The sequence below is a fragment of the Homarus americanus genome, unplaced genomic scaffold (genome assembly GCF_018991925.1).
Source record: "Homarus americanus isolate GMGI-L3 unplaced genomic scaffold, GMGI_Hamer_2.0 scaffold32583, whole genome shotgun sequence".
NCBI lineage: Eukaryota > Metazoa > Arthropoda > Malacostraca > Decapoda > Nephropidae > Homarus > Homarus americanus.
Window position 1 is genome coordinate 5,394,623 of NW_024713129.1, and position 14,027 is coordinate 5,408,649.

Here is a 14,027-nt window from a genome sequence, read left to right on the forward strand (position 1 = left end):
AGTGCAGAGAACAGCGTCGTGACCTGTACATGGCTCTCATCGACCTAACCAAGGCCTTCGTCTCAGTCAACAGGGAAGCCCTCTGGTGGACCCTCAGCCATTTTGGCCGCCCACCAAAATTCATCGCCATTGTAGGGCAACTCCACCATGGCATGAACGGCAGTGTCTTGCACATTGGCACCTGGTCTGAGTTCTTCCCCCCATCCAAACGGGGGTAAAACAATGATGCGTACTGCACCAAGTCTCTTTTTCCATTTTCTTGGCTGCCTTCCTTACTCTTGCCAATTTAGTTGGCGGGGTGGACATCGAGTACCGGGTGAAGGGGGGTCTTTTCAACATCAGACGACTACAGGCAGGAACAAAGGTGTCGGCAGCTTCCATTACTGAGGTTCAGCATGCAGATGACCTCACCCTTATCGCCCGCACTGAACACGACCTACAGGAGATCCTGAACACCTTTGCAGATGCGTATGCGCACTTCGGCCTTAAGATGAATGTACGTAAGACTTGGATTCTCTTTCAGCCTGCCCCTGGTTCAGCCACACCTCCACCATCCATCCAGCTTAATGGTACTACTCTCTCTAATGTTACCCACTTTCGGTATCTCGGCTCCCACCTGTCCACCACCGCAGACATCGCTGAAGAGATTCAGCATCGAATGAGATGTGCATCTCAAGCCTTTGGTAGACTCCGAAACCGTGTCTTTAGCTGTAGGGAGCTGAAATAATCTACAAAGTTACACCTATATCGAGCAGTGGTCCTCCACACCTTACTATATGGTAGAGATATGGGTCACATGCAGGAGGCACCTCAAGGCACTTGAAAACTTTTACCAGCGTAGTCTACGTTCCATTTTCCGTGTTCGGTGGGAAGACAAAAGAGCAAATGCCAGTATTCTCGCTGACACCAACTGTAAGAGCATCGAGGCTACCATTATCCATGAACAACTACGTTGGACTGGCCATGTTACCCGTATGGACGACAGAAGACTGCCAAAGCAGCTACTTTACAGCCACCTAACGAATAGTAAATGTAACGCTGGCGGGCAACTGAAAAGGTATAAGGATAGTCTTAAGACGAACTTGAAAAAGTGCCAAATTGACCCCGCACCTGGAAGACGATTTACTCACACCGTAATGCTTGGAGGAGCACCACCACACAAAAAGGCGTCAATACTTTCGAGTTAGCTCGACTGCATAACGAGGTAGACAAGCGCCAACGCCGGAGAGACGCCGCTGCCGCCCTTCCCGCACTAGATGTAGCCCCCCATGTGTGCAACATCTGTGATCTACCCTGACTGTCCCGTATCGGCCTCTTTAGTCACCTCAGATGTCACCAACCTAGGTGAAATCCTTAATAACTTGTCATTGTATCATAGCTGGATGATCGTCATGCATGATTCCGAGTGACAGCAAAGTTGAAGTAGTGTGTGTGTGTGTGTGTGTGTGTGTGTGTGTACAAGATATGATTTTTCTTTTAAAATGAAAGCCTAAATAAATATTATTTTGTAATTAACATGGAAAAAAATACTTTTACAGGGTTGTATAACATCTCAGTCGTATAAGATGAATTATGATATTAAATGTTGACGATTTGGATCCAGGGACCAAGGCGCCGGAAATGTATCCGGTTTTACTACAATCAATAGATGGCGGTGGAGAGGTCTCCACTTGGCAAACCTCCCGACACCATCGTGTTTTTATTTTGTGTTTTCTTGTCTTCTGTAAAATATTCTGTGTTATGTTATTGCTCTTCCAAGAATGCCATGTCGTAAGATTGAGGCTCTATCTTTCATTGCACCCTATCAGTATTGGATGATATTTAATGTTTGTTAGTGTGTGCGTGATAAGAGAAATGTTCTTCACTACTGATTTTGTAGTTATACATTTGTTTGTGACTGTTTCAGAAGTAGAAAATTGGAAATACTGTATGCATATAGCTTTGTAGGGCTATCCGTGGTCGAATCGACTTCATGTTTACGATTGTTTGCATACCTGTACTGTCTGTCTACGGGGCCCGGACAAAAGCCCCTGGGACAAAAGCCCCTCGGTAAAAGTGCAAAATCGGACAGAAGCCCCCTGTTTTTATGTTAAAGAGAGGGCCATTAGAAATATTAAAGATATATAGATTTAAATATGAAATTATTTAGATTTAAATATGAAATTATTACAATTTAAATAATTAGAATATTATAACTTTCAATTTTTATATAGAACACCATTAAATAAATAGAAAAGATAAAAGACGACATACTTTACCTTCATGTTCATTCTGTATTTACTGAAATGACCCTAGGGCCCAGTGAGGTCACTGAATGTCAGAGGACTAATTACCCCAGTAATTTACATACAAGAATTCTTGTTCCTGTGTTGATCACCTGAGTATCCTCCAAAACGTGACCTGGCAGTGTCACATCACATCACATTGGTGGGTAGGGCAAATCAGGGCAAATCTGAAGCATCAGTTCCACTTCAGCCACCGTGGTGTTAAGCTTATGGGTTGTTAGTTTGAATTTGCAGTCTATCAGTGGTGTTTAGAAAAAACTGGTTATATTCTCGGAGTGATCCGTAAAATCAATCTCTCTACAACCCCCATGGAGATCATCAAGAACAATAAAGGAGGTTCCAAACTGTGTGCAGAAGGCTACTTGTACACCAAGAAGAGTTCCAACAGTACACGAATACGCTGGGAATGTTCTCGGAGGAAAGCACTTTCTTGCAAAGGTTGTGCTCATACAGATTTAGAGTTGAAACAACTACTTTCTGTGACTGAACACAGCCACGACACAGATCCTAACAAGGTGAAGGCAGCTAAAGTGAAAAACACCATAAAGGCATGTGTTTTAATCAACAGGGGACGACCTCCAAATATCGTTGCAGACGCGATATGCGAACAACTACTTGAAGTCCGTTGTGCCATTGGTCGACTTGATTCTGTGAAGCTTAATGTCCGACGTCTACAGAAGGAGCAATGCCAAGGGACCCAACATCCCTACGAGAATTGGAGCATATCAGTGATGACTGGACTACTGCAGGAGCTCCAGAAAATCATGAGTTCCTCATTTATGACAATGGACCTGAGTCGAGAGACAGAGTTATAGTGTTTGCAACCGATCAGGGACTTAAACATTTATCACGCAGTACCACATGGTTTATTGATGGGACTTTTGCAGCAGCTCCAAGACTGTTCCAGCAATTATACGTCATCCGAGCACCTCTTGGGCCATCTGCTGTGACATGTGTGTACGCCTTTCTGTCTGCAAAGTCTCAAACCATCTATGAAGAATTCCTCCAAGCAATCTGTGATAAAGGTGATAATCTGGGATTCAATCCAGATCCCAGTACTGTGATGACAGGTTTTGAACGTGCAATGATTAATGCTAAAACTACAATTCTGGGACCACATGTGTCAACTCGTGGCTGTTTCTATCACCTGACCCTAAGTACATGGAGAAAGGTACAAAGCTTAGGACTGACTGCCGCATACAGGAATAATGATCGAGTAAAACATTTTTGTGGAATGTTGGATGGACTCGCTTTTCTACCTATAGACGAGGTGACCAATGGGATGTATTATCTGCTGGAGAATATACCTGATGTTAATGGATTGGAAGACCTAGTTGACTATTTCTAAAGCACATATGTGTTGCACTTATCGTCGCATCCAACCACCAGCTCTTCCCGATGGAGTGCTTCCCCCAGTATGCATGAGATGGATTCCTCCCGTTTCCACCACAATTATGGAATGTCCATCAAGTCCCCTTTAATGGGGAGGATCGCACTTACAACCTGTGCTAGAGTTGGAATTTTGCGTTCCATGAACTTGTGGGAAATGACCACCCAACCATCTGGAAGGCTAATGAAAATATTAGAAAGGATTAGGCTCTTGTATCAACAGCCCTGGATAAGGATTCTCGTGGTGAACCTCCAAGAAAACGAGTCAAACGTGCCTCAAAGGAACACCAACAGCGTTTGAAGAGCTTATGTGTCGACTATGTGAATGAAAAGAAAACCTTGGAGGAATTTCTGAATGGCATAGGTCACAACATCAGGTGGAAGTAAAATTAACATTAAATGAACCTTAATACTTAATGAACTTTTCAATGTTGTGCTTAATTGTTTTACTTTCCCTAGATACAGTATAAGATGCTCCTTTTATAAAGTTCATATTTATGGTTGTGTAAATAATTCTGTTTCTGTAAAATAGTGAGCAATAAATATATAATGCAAGTGTTAATGTGTTACTGTATAATACTTATAAAACTGATTTTGCCTCGATAAGACATGATCCTTTTATAAATGTAATTTTATGGTCCTAGGAGGCTTTTGTCCTCGGGGGCTTTTGTCCTGGGGGCTTTTGTCCTGGGGGCTTTATCTTAGGGGGCTTTTGTCTTAGGGAGCTTTTGTCCTGGGGGCTTTATCCTAGGGGGCTTTTGTCCGTGACCTCTCCTGGGTCAGGTCTTACTGTCGTTGTAGGGTGTCAACCTATGTGGGTGTACCCCTGCTCACCTACTTACTGTTATCTGTGTCGTATTTCTCTGGGCTGTAAGCTGTGGTCTGATAAACAATCATTACAATTGTTTGTATATCTGTATTGCCAATATATATGCTGACTTTACAAATTAATTATCTCTATTTACAGACAGGAAGCGGGGTGTTGGTGCTGCTTGTGGGCGTCGTGGTGGGGGCCTGGGTGCTGGGGTCGTGCGGGGCGTCGTGGGCGTGGCTCATGGTCAGTCTGGGCGTCACTTGGGCCCTCGTGTCCGGCGCACTCCAGCGAGCAGCCGAAGACGCCACCAGGTCAGTCACACACACACACACACACACCTACACCTCAAAACCATTTTTTTTCTAGAAATCGCCATACATTATCTTTTCACTTTTTTTTAGGTATTACTTCATGAAATACACAACCGTAACGGGTCATCGAAAAAGAATGCCCAGATTGTAATATGTAACTATTTAAAACCTAGACATTCATTCTTTTTCGATGACCCTTAATATAGGAAGCTGAGTATTTGTTAACAAGGGACCATAGACATATGTTTTGAATGGCATGTACCAATACAATGGACCAACTGGGATAAAGACTTTCAACTTCAAAATTTGTCTTTTTCACACCTTTTTATATTAAGTTGAGTACCACTTCTACTGCACATGGCTGATGCTGATGAGGAGGAAGGGTTAGGTTATGATAGTGAGTCTTCCTTCACTCGTTCATTCATTGCAGGCACTAGTTGCAACATTCGCTAGGATTCTCTGCAGTGTGTGTGTGTGTGTGTGTGTGTGTGTGTCCTACTTTAGACACACACATTCCTAGACTCCCGCATGCCTTGACACTCCCAATAAACTTTACTGTCGTCTTTTCTTCTGTCTACTGGCTTCAACACCCCGCATCCTCACCACACTGACAGGTACACTTTAACGTCCTCAGTGTCCTTGTCACTTACCAACACCCAACAACAACACCCCCACCATCACCCCCACCCCCACCATCACCCCCACCATCACCCCCATAACATCCCCAACAACAATCCCACCAACACACCTGACAACAATCCCACCAACACTTAACTACACCCTTGTACACCCTCGTATAACATCTTGTACACCCTCATATAACATCTTGTACACCCTCGTATAACATCTTGTACACCCTCATATAACATCTTGTACACCCTCGTATAACATCTTGTACACCCTCGTATAACATCTTGTACACCCTCGTATAACATCTTGTACACCCTCGTATAACATCTTGTACACCCCTGGACAGGTATGAGTCACTTCGCCTACATCGTCGTCGGGCGCTGCAGGCGGACGAGACGTGCGAGTGGCTGAACATCTTGGTTAACCGCTGGTGGGTCTTCTCGTCGGCCTCTATCTTCGCCAGGGTAAAGGCGGCTCTTGACCCCAGGTTGAACGATGCCAAGCCCGCTTTTCTAGGTGGGTAACTGACTTATTGGGGCTTTTCTAGGTGGGTAACTGACTTATTGGGGCTTTTCTAGGTGGGTAACTGACTTATTGGGGCTTTTCTAGGTGAGTGACTACCTAATTGGGGTCTTCCCAGCTGGGTGACTCCTTCAATGAAGACTCTTTAGTCTAGCGAGTAGGACAGTCTGTCTCTCAGGGTCAGGCCTTTGATAAAGACACAATGGTGACCCTCTTCACCGAGCCCTCGACGGGCCAATGTAATCAATCCAGTCTTCTTAGTCATGCTGTTACTTCAAATTGTTTCTCCTTATTAATGGTATAACAGGTTTTGGATCCAGCTCAGATACAGGAATTTCAGTCGATTACAGTTGCTAAACACAAATTTCTTGGTGTAAAAGTCGTCAAAATTAATATTCATCTTTGGTATTATGGATTTTGATAACCGAAAGTAGACATTGATAATATGATTCTCTGTTTAAGTTGACTGTTGAGATACTTATCCTCTGGAGATTGTTGAGGCATATAAACACAGGATTAAGTTAATAGAGTCGTGGTGCGGCGTCTTACAGAAGTATCTGAATAGGTTGAGATGTGTAGAGAGAGATTGTAACTTTGAGCTCTGTTGAAATGATGAAATGTATTAAGTCTGTTAAGACATGATAAATATATAAAGACCCTTAGAGACTCCCAGTTTGGCACGATGAAGAGCTGTAAGACACGTTGAGATGTTTTTATTTTTTACGTAAAGATTACCAGCAATAGCTTATTTCTCCTGATAATTAAAGACCCTAACGCTAACCTTATGAAACCTAGTTCTCCCAGGTAGCATTTGAGTGTGTAATCATTTTTCTTTGTGATTTACGTTGTCAACCTACATTATATCCACTACAGAGGCCATCTCGCTAAAGCAGTTGAGCTTGGGAGACCGGACACCTGTACTACGCAGTGTGAGAACGTGGGATGTGTCGAGCACGGGGGCGAGCATGGGGGGTGGCTCACGTCGCCCAATGTGTCCATCCCGCCCACCGCCTGGTCTAGCCCACGCCCCCACTCACACACTGGCCCTTATGTGTGACCTAGCGCTAGACTCGGACTCGTTCTCCGCCGTCCTCGCTGCCAGGATCGGTAGCAAAGGGTGAGTTCGGTGATACAGAGGAAAAGAGTGGGACTATCTGGTGAATTTAGGGGAAGTAAAAGGGACCATCTAAATTCTAAAGATTAGACACCCCAGTTTATTTAACCTAATAGTTAGACGCTCTAACGCTAACTGTGGATTATTTTAGGTTAGATTAGCAGATTAGTGTTAAGGTGGTTGATCTTAAAGGTGAAACAAGCTGAGGTGTCTAATCTGCAGGGGATCCTTGGTTTATAATGAACAGCCAGTGAGAGAAATGGGAGATAATTCAATTTTGACCATTGTAGAGAACTTAGAGAACTTAAGAAAATAAAATGTTTAATTTGGACCAATCTAGAGAACTTAGAAACGTGATTTAATTTCGACCCCCTGGACAGGGTGGGTGTTGACCTGGATGTGGGAGTGGAGAAGCTGGCGGTGTTAGGTCGTGTGGTGGTGACCGCCACCCTGGACATGGAGGCGCCCTTCCCCCACGTCACGCGCCTCTCTCTCTCTTTCACCGAGAAACCCCAGGTCTGGTTCAGCGTCAGAATCCTCAAGGTGAGTCCTACAAGCCCGGTATTTAGTCCTATAAGTTATCTTTTTAAGTCCTTAAAGGCTTATTCATTGATTCTTAAAAGCTATCCTTTGATTCTTAAATGCTTACCTTTAAGTCTCCCAAGTTATCCCAGGATCCCTACAAGTTATTCCTGGATTCCTTCAAGTTATTTTGACTTCTAAATGTTGTCTTGATTCCTACAGGCTATCTGGAGTCCTACAGGTTATTCCTGAACACCTAAAGTTATTCCTGGTGCCCTACAGGATATCAAGAGTCCCACAAGTTATCACTGGACTTGTACGAGCTATTCGGAGTCCTACATGTTTATGCTTCTGGTTTTCCACCCTCGAAACTTTAATGTTCTCTATTCTGTTCACTTTTTATTTTCTCTGACGTGTGTTGACAGTGTAACATTTGTCCAGCCTCCTCTGAACTTTGTGGATACATTTGTATTTTTGTTTAATTCTCTCTATTTTCTGTTCAGCTGACTGTGTGAAGACCACTCGTCTGTAGCTCAGTTTCCCCTTTGACCCCCTCACGTGTGTGATGACTCCCTTTGACCTATGTTCAACTCATTTGTCCTAGAGACCTTTCCTGGCTTCCATCCAACATTACTGACCTATTCTGACCTTCAGAATCCAGATTTAATTAAATACTAAATGCTGATCAAATGCTTGCCACTCTTGGTCAGACACAGATGATTGTGTTAAGTAGTGTTTGGTAGAGAACAATCCAAGAGTTCTTTCTATCTGATATCTTGTTAATTGTCCTGGGTAGTCATTACTCAAGCACTAAAGGAGCAGTTCAGTGTCTGTATACTTCTGGTCAAGAAAAGAAAAGCCTAAAAGAGCTAGTGAGAGGGAGTTATCTAGGAACTAATACAGTAATTTCATACACTGTTCACTTAATTTTCTTAATGAAACAGTATGAAGAAAAGTACCAATATGGAGTTGTGTTGATTTAATGCTTCTGGAGTATTGTTAATGAAGAGCTTCTTTCGGGGTTTTTCTCTCCTCACACAAGTTCTCCTTACGTGCTCTTCTTTTATCATTGCTCATCACACCTCTTATTTTTCCCTTTCTTCTCTGTTCCCCTCATGTCATACCTGTATTGCCAGTGAAACCATCTCACTCACTCGCAGCATGGCTCCCACTCCTTCACACTGCTCCCATCCACCTCTATTCTAAAGTTGTTATTCTCTTTTGTAGGCGGTGCAGATGATGGAGGTGCCTGTACTGAAGACATGGCTCCACTCACTGGTAATGGACGCCCTGGCCACAGCTTGGGTTGATCCGGGTCAGCTGGAGGTCAACATTCACTCAACTGATGTACATGTCCCTGAGACCCGTCCAGGGGACACCTTAGCCCAGGGAGTCCTCACAGTCATTATCTGGACCCTCAAGGCAACTTCAGGTCAGTTTCTGGACATAATTTAGGCTTCTGAGCAATAGATGGGTCATGTAATGGCTTAAGTGAACAATTATTGTTGAGTTGTTGGTAGGGCCAGATGAGTGCAAGTCACACCCCAACTCTGGTGTCTCTCACAGCCAAATTTGTCCTTGTCTTATTCAGTGTTTGAAGTGTTTCTTTTATTATGCCATTATGTTTGTAATTCTTTTTTCTGTATATATTTTTTTCATTTTCATTATTATTTTCAATACATTTTAACCTGAACAGGTAAGGATAAGAAAGTCCTGGATTAGAATGTCCAGATGAAAGAAATCTGTGGTGAAACAGTGAAACATTTTCCTTTTCAGATAAACAAACACTGCTTTGTCATGGAGATGGTATGTAGGAACGGGTCCTCAGCAGTAGATATGGTACTAACTGACGTATATGTTGACTGAAGTAGCTATTGACTGAGATTAGGAGAAGATGGATGTAATACGGCAGGGGAAAATAATCTATTAAAGATAAAGTGAAGTACAGTAGGTGATGAATACACAAAGAATTGTTAATCGAGAGGTTTAGCTATTTTGACTAGAGAAATAATTCAGGGTGGGGAGAAATCACATTGTATAAATTTTGAAAATGTTTATGGTTTCCTGGAATAACAGCCAAATACCAGAGAAATTTGGATATTATTTTCTTGTGTGTGTAACCGAGACTAAGAACTTTAGGGGAATTATTGTTAGACGTATGTATCACTCGTAAGTACATACCAGGCAGCAGGTCGATCAGTGGTGAAAGGGAAAAATTAAGTTAAATTTTTTTGGATGTGTGTGTGGGGGTTATTGGTCACATATTTGCGCTAATACAGTACATGTAATAGAGAGAAGCTTAGAAATGAATAAGAAAATAGAGAAGCTTAGAAACGAAGAAGAAAGTGCAGTGTAAGCTGCAGTCTTGGACTTACAGAAAACAAATGATACAGTAAGATGTAAAGGAGTGTATGGGAAGTGCTGACCATACATTGGGTAGTTATGCATATATTTATTAAACGCTGCCAAGTGTTTTTATGATAGAAGCTGTGCGTCAGTGGTGTGTTATCCTCTCCACCACTGATCAGCTCGTTAGCTCGTTACATCACACTTCAAAAGTTGTCGCTATTATTGTATGTAGGTGATGCTGTGCAGTAAGCCAAATTCTGATTAAAAGTTTGAGAGAATTTTAATACAGCAACGGATTTCGAAAGAAAAAGACAGTCTCAGTGATATGTCACTGGATGTAGAAGAGCTGGAAATTTTGAAGGAGTTTTAAGTATTTTGAATGGTGTTCAGTGAGGAGGGAAAATGAAGAGTGAATATAATAAAGGAATACAAGCAGGAACAAGAGTTGACGCCTTACGAGTGTGGATGTGATTGAGTGTAGACTACACTGTACACCGTAGAGTGTACAAGGAATGTATGTACAATACAGTACTTGGAGTGCCTGTTTAATTTCTTCATGTAGATGTGAAATTCACCTGTTTCATGATATTAATAGATCAAGAGAAATGGACAGTTTGGGAGGCATTATGGGGTGGTTGAAGAATTGTTAGAATAAGGATTGAAAGATGTTAGAGATAATGTATGTGTGGGATAAAGAAATTCTCTGGATCCTTTAGATTTTAAGAGAACACTAGGAGGGTATGACCACCAGGAGTAGGGGACATATGGTAGATTGTTAGGAGAGATTTATGATGAGATGATGTACAGTTGATGGCTAGGAAGTGAGAGGAAGACCTAAAGAGAGAACAACCTATATACACTACAGTTGATTTAGCAAAATACAAAAGGTGTCGCTTTAGACTGATTGAAGATTTGAAGAATGACTGGATTAGAAACTGTGGACAATTTTAGTACTTAATACTTGTTACTTGAACAAACCTGATGAATGATTAACCTGATGGATGATTTAATTTAAAATGCTCACTGAACTGTTGTGGATGTTAAGGGTTGACTGTAAATGTAATGTATACTGTATAATCTGTGGACAAATTGAACATATGAACAATTATGTGTGGATGTTTCTACAGATCACATGAAGATTAGCCCCCGGTATATTTCACCCTAATGCTACGGGGGGGGGGGGGTAGGTCTGGTTAACTCAAGGTGTGTTAGGTTAGGTTGGTCCAGTTAGATTAGCTTAGCATAGGTTAGGTTGGGTTAGATTAGTATAGGTTAGGTTAGTTCCAGTTAGATTAGGTTATGCTGGATTAGATTAGCATAGGTTAGGATAAGGTAGGGTAGGTTAGCATAGCACTGTGGTGGTTAACCTTAAGGTGATATAAGCTGGGGGCTAATCTTCTTGTGATCCATTTCTACTTTAACCTTTTGCTGTCACATTCTACACATGTCTCCCTCATTCTTTAAGTTTTCTGATAGAAGTAAAGATGATAGATGGGTATTAATAGATGAGATAGATATTGAATGAAGAAAATATTGATTATAGTAGGTATTAGATAGATAGATAGATATTTATTCAGTAAAATCTTCATACAAGCTTACAGTAGTGTAGATCAAATTATACTGTGACTGGGGCAGTTAAGATGTTGACTGAGGAACACTGACTGACTGACTGTAATAGATATTAACTTAAGTACAGCTCCTTCCCGACTTACGACGGGGTTAGGGACCGACATCCAGGTCGTAAGTCGGGAAGGAGCTGTATATAATAACGAGTAGATGCTGATTGAAGTAGATAATTTTTGTAGTAATATTGACAACAGTAGATAGTGACTGTATTACTAAAAGACTTTTGAAGAAGATACAGTACTTACTAAAATTGTACTGATGACTGTAGTAGTATATACAGTACAATATTATGAAAGTAGAGTTTACTGAAGTAGACATTAACTTAAGTAGAAATTGATTTAAGTACCGTAGATATTGACTTAAGTAGATAATGATTAAAGTAGATATTGACTGAAGTAGTCACTGGCTGGAGCTCTGGGGTTGTCAAAGGGAGACAAGATCTGCAGTGTCAAGGGAAAGCAAAGTCTGGTGGTGTCAAGAGTCCCGGCCCAGACATGGTGCATCCCAGAGTGCTAAGAGAGTTGTGCAACGAGCTTGGAGTGAATATTGTGAGCTCATGGAACAATCTGCTGGAGAGCATTGTGATGGCACAGAGTGTTGAGCTCATTCAAGGCCAGACTTGACCAACACTGGAGCAGGTTCTGATATATTCAGGAGCCAGTGCACTCCCAGTATCTGCCAACAGTGCATATCAGAGATGTGACCGACCACCCAAGTGGCTAACGAGCGGATCAGTGGTGAAAAGGCAGTGTAGGCAGTGTGGGCCTCTCGCCCATAATTGATATTTTTCCCACCACTTATCAACTTACTAGCCATTCGGGCAGTTGGTCTATCCAGTGTTATTACAGGAGGAAACCGGAGGCCGGGAAGCCTGTGATGTTTGGTAGTGAGGGTCACATTGGATAACACCCTTCTCAGGTGTATCCAGGCCAAGTAGGTCTCGAACGGTTTGAATCAAACCCTTGATATATATTGGTGAGAGATAGGCACCTTACCAATACAGTATAGCTGAACTAAGACGTATTGCATTTGCTTCTGTGCAGTGCCTCGTGCAGGATTTAATTGATTTTATATTTGATTATGTAGATGAGGATGACCCTCCTATGTATGCATAGTAACAGTAGTAGTGCCACAGTGGAAACTCCGAAACTTCGCTTCTTGCCCCATCAGTGAAGTTAAGTAACATTGAGTCTGGTAAGTACAGCACTTGGATGGGTGACCGCCTGGTCTTAAGAACACCAGATGCTGCTGGCATAAGGACTATTGGAAACAAGCATCTCAGCCTTGTCAGCTGTCTCTGGTCAAACTGACTGAATATCAATTATTATAATTATATGAGTGACTTTCCTTAAGTTTTGACTTGTGAATTTGAGGGGAATTTGGGTGATGAGGATGAGAAATACTGTACTACAGTACAGTCTCGGTTTACGCGGTCAATTAAACCCATGGAGGTCCGCGTAAAACGAGAAACGCGTAAACGAAATAACAGAACATATGGGATTAATTGAAATAGAGACTGAGCCGACCCCCAGACTACCCTCTTCCGACACAATATGTACGTTGTAGTAAAAATAACATCTTAATTTTATGATGGTATGCACATACAATTAATATTTATGAGAAATATCAATAATATTAGGTTTTTTAACACTTACTTTAGTAGAAGAGATGGCTGGGCACATGGGGATGGGGGGGTGGGTTCCGAGGCAGAGGGCAGATTATTGACCCTCACCTGTATCACTTGTATCACCTGTATCACTATCCACCACAGAGGCTTGCAGGGCCTCTTTGTCAAACCCCTCAAAGTCCATATCCTCACTATCACTGACTTAGGCTGGCTGTGGTGGGTGGCGGGTGAAGAACTCGGTAATGTTTTGTTGACTGGGCGACCTTGTGCGCACCCTGCCTGCGCCGCTTCCCGCGTAAATGATGGACTGTACCTCGTAACTAATAATTGCCGGTCTGGCCAGGTGCCGCGTAAATGACCAAACGCATAAAGGAAATCCGCGTAAATCGAGACTACTGTATACTACTGGTGGTGGTGGGGTAGTTTCCACAAGCCATGTGTCCAACCATGAGGATGATGAGGCTCCCACATGGGATTGGAGTGATTCTTTGTGTATTCCCCCCTGCCTCTGAACTTTGCTGGTGTAAATCTGGAGTTTATGGTAAGATTAATTTATTTATATTATTTTTTATTTTTTTTTCTGTTCCACTAACCAGTAGTAGTGGCAAGAGCAGCTATCACCATCCTCAAAGGTTCAAGTCTAAACTTTAATGTGTTGAGGGGATGGCATATATTATTGAACTCGACCCAATAGATTATTAGAGTTGATGTACTGACGGGAGGTGTTGGGTCTATTGATTGCTGGTGCTGGAGGACAGTCACTCTGTCCTCTTCACCACTGATCAACCTGTTAGTTGCTTGATTCACAGTTAAAGTAAGATATTTGTGTTTCCCAGCA

At 42.3% G+C, this 14,027-nt stretch overlaps 1 protein-coding gene across 1 annotated transcript in view; it reads left to right on the forward strand.

Moving 5' to 3' along the window:
* LOC121866427 overlaps positions 1-14,027 on the forward strand; it is an 80,620-nt gene that overhangs the window by 10,208 nt on the left and 56,385 nt on the right. The window contains exons 2-7 of the mRNA XM_042366092.1: positions 4,642-4,799; positions 5,776-5,945; positions 6,825-7,068; positions 7,446-7,608; positions 8,815-9,019; positions 9,364-9,393. Of these exons, the coding sequence (XP_042222026.1) occupies positions 4,729-4,799; positions 5,776-5,945; positions 6,825-7,068; positions 7,446-7,608; positions 8,815-9,019; positions 9,364-9,393 (883 nt within the window). The 5' untranslated portion in view covers positions 4,642-4,728. The remainder of the gene's footprint in view (positions 1-4,641; positions 4,800-5,775; positions 5,946-6,824; positions 7,069-7,445; positions 7,609-8,814; positions 9,020-9,363; positions 9,394-14,027) is intronic.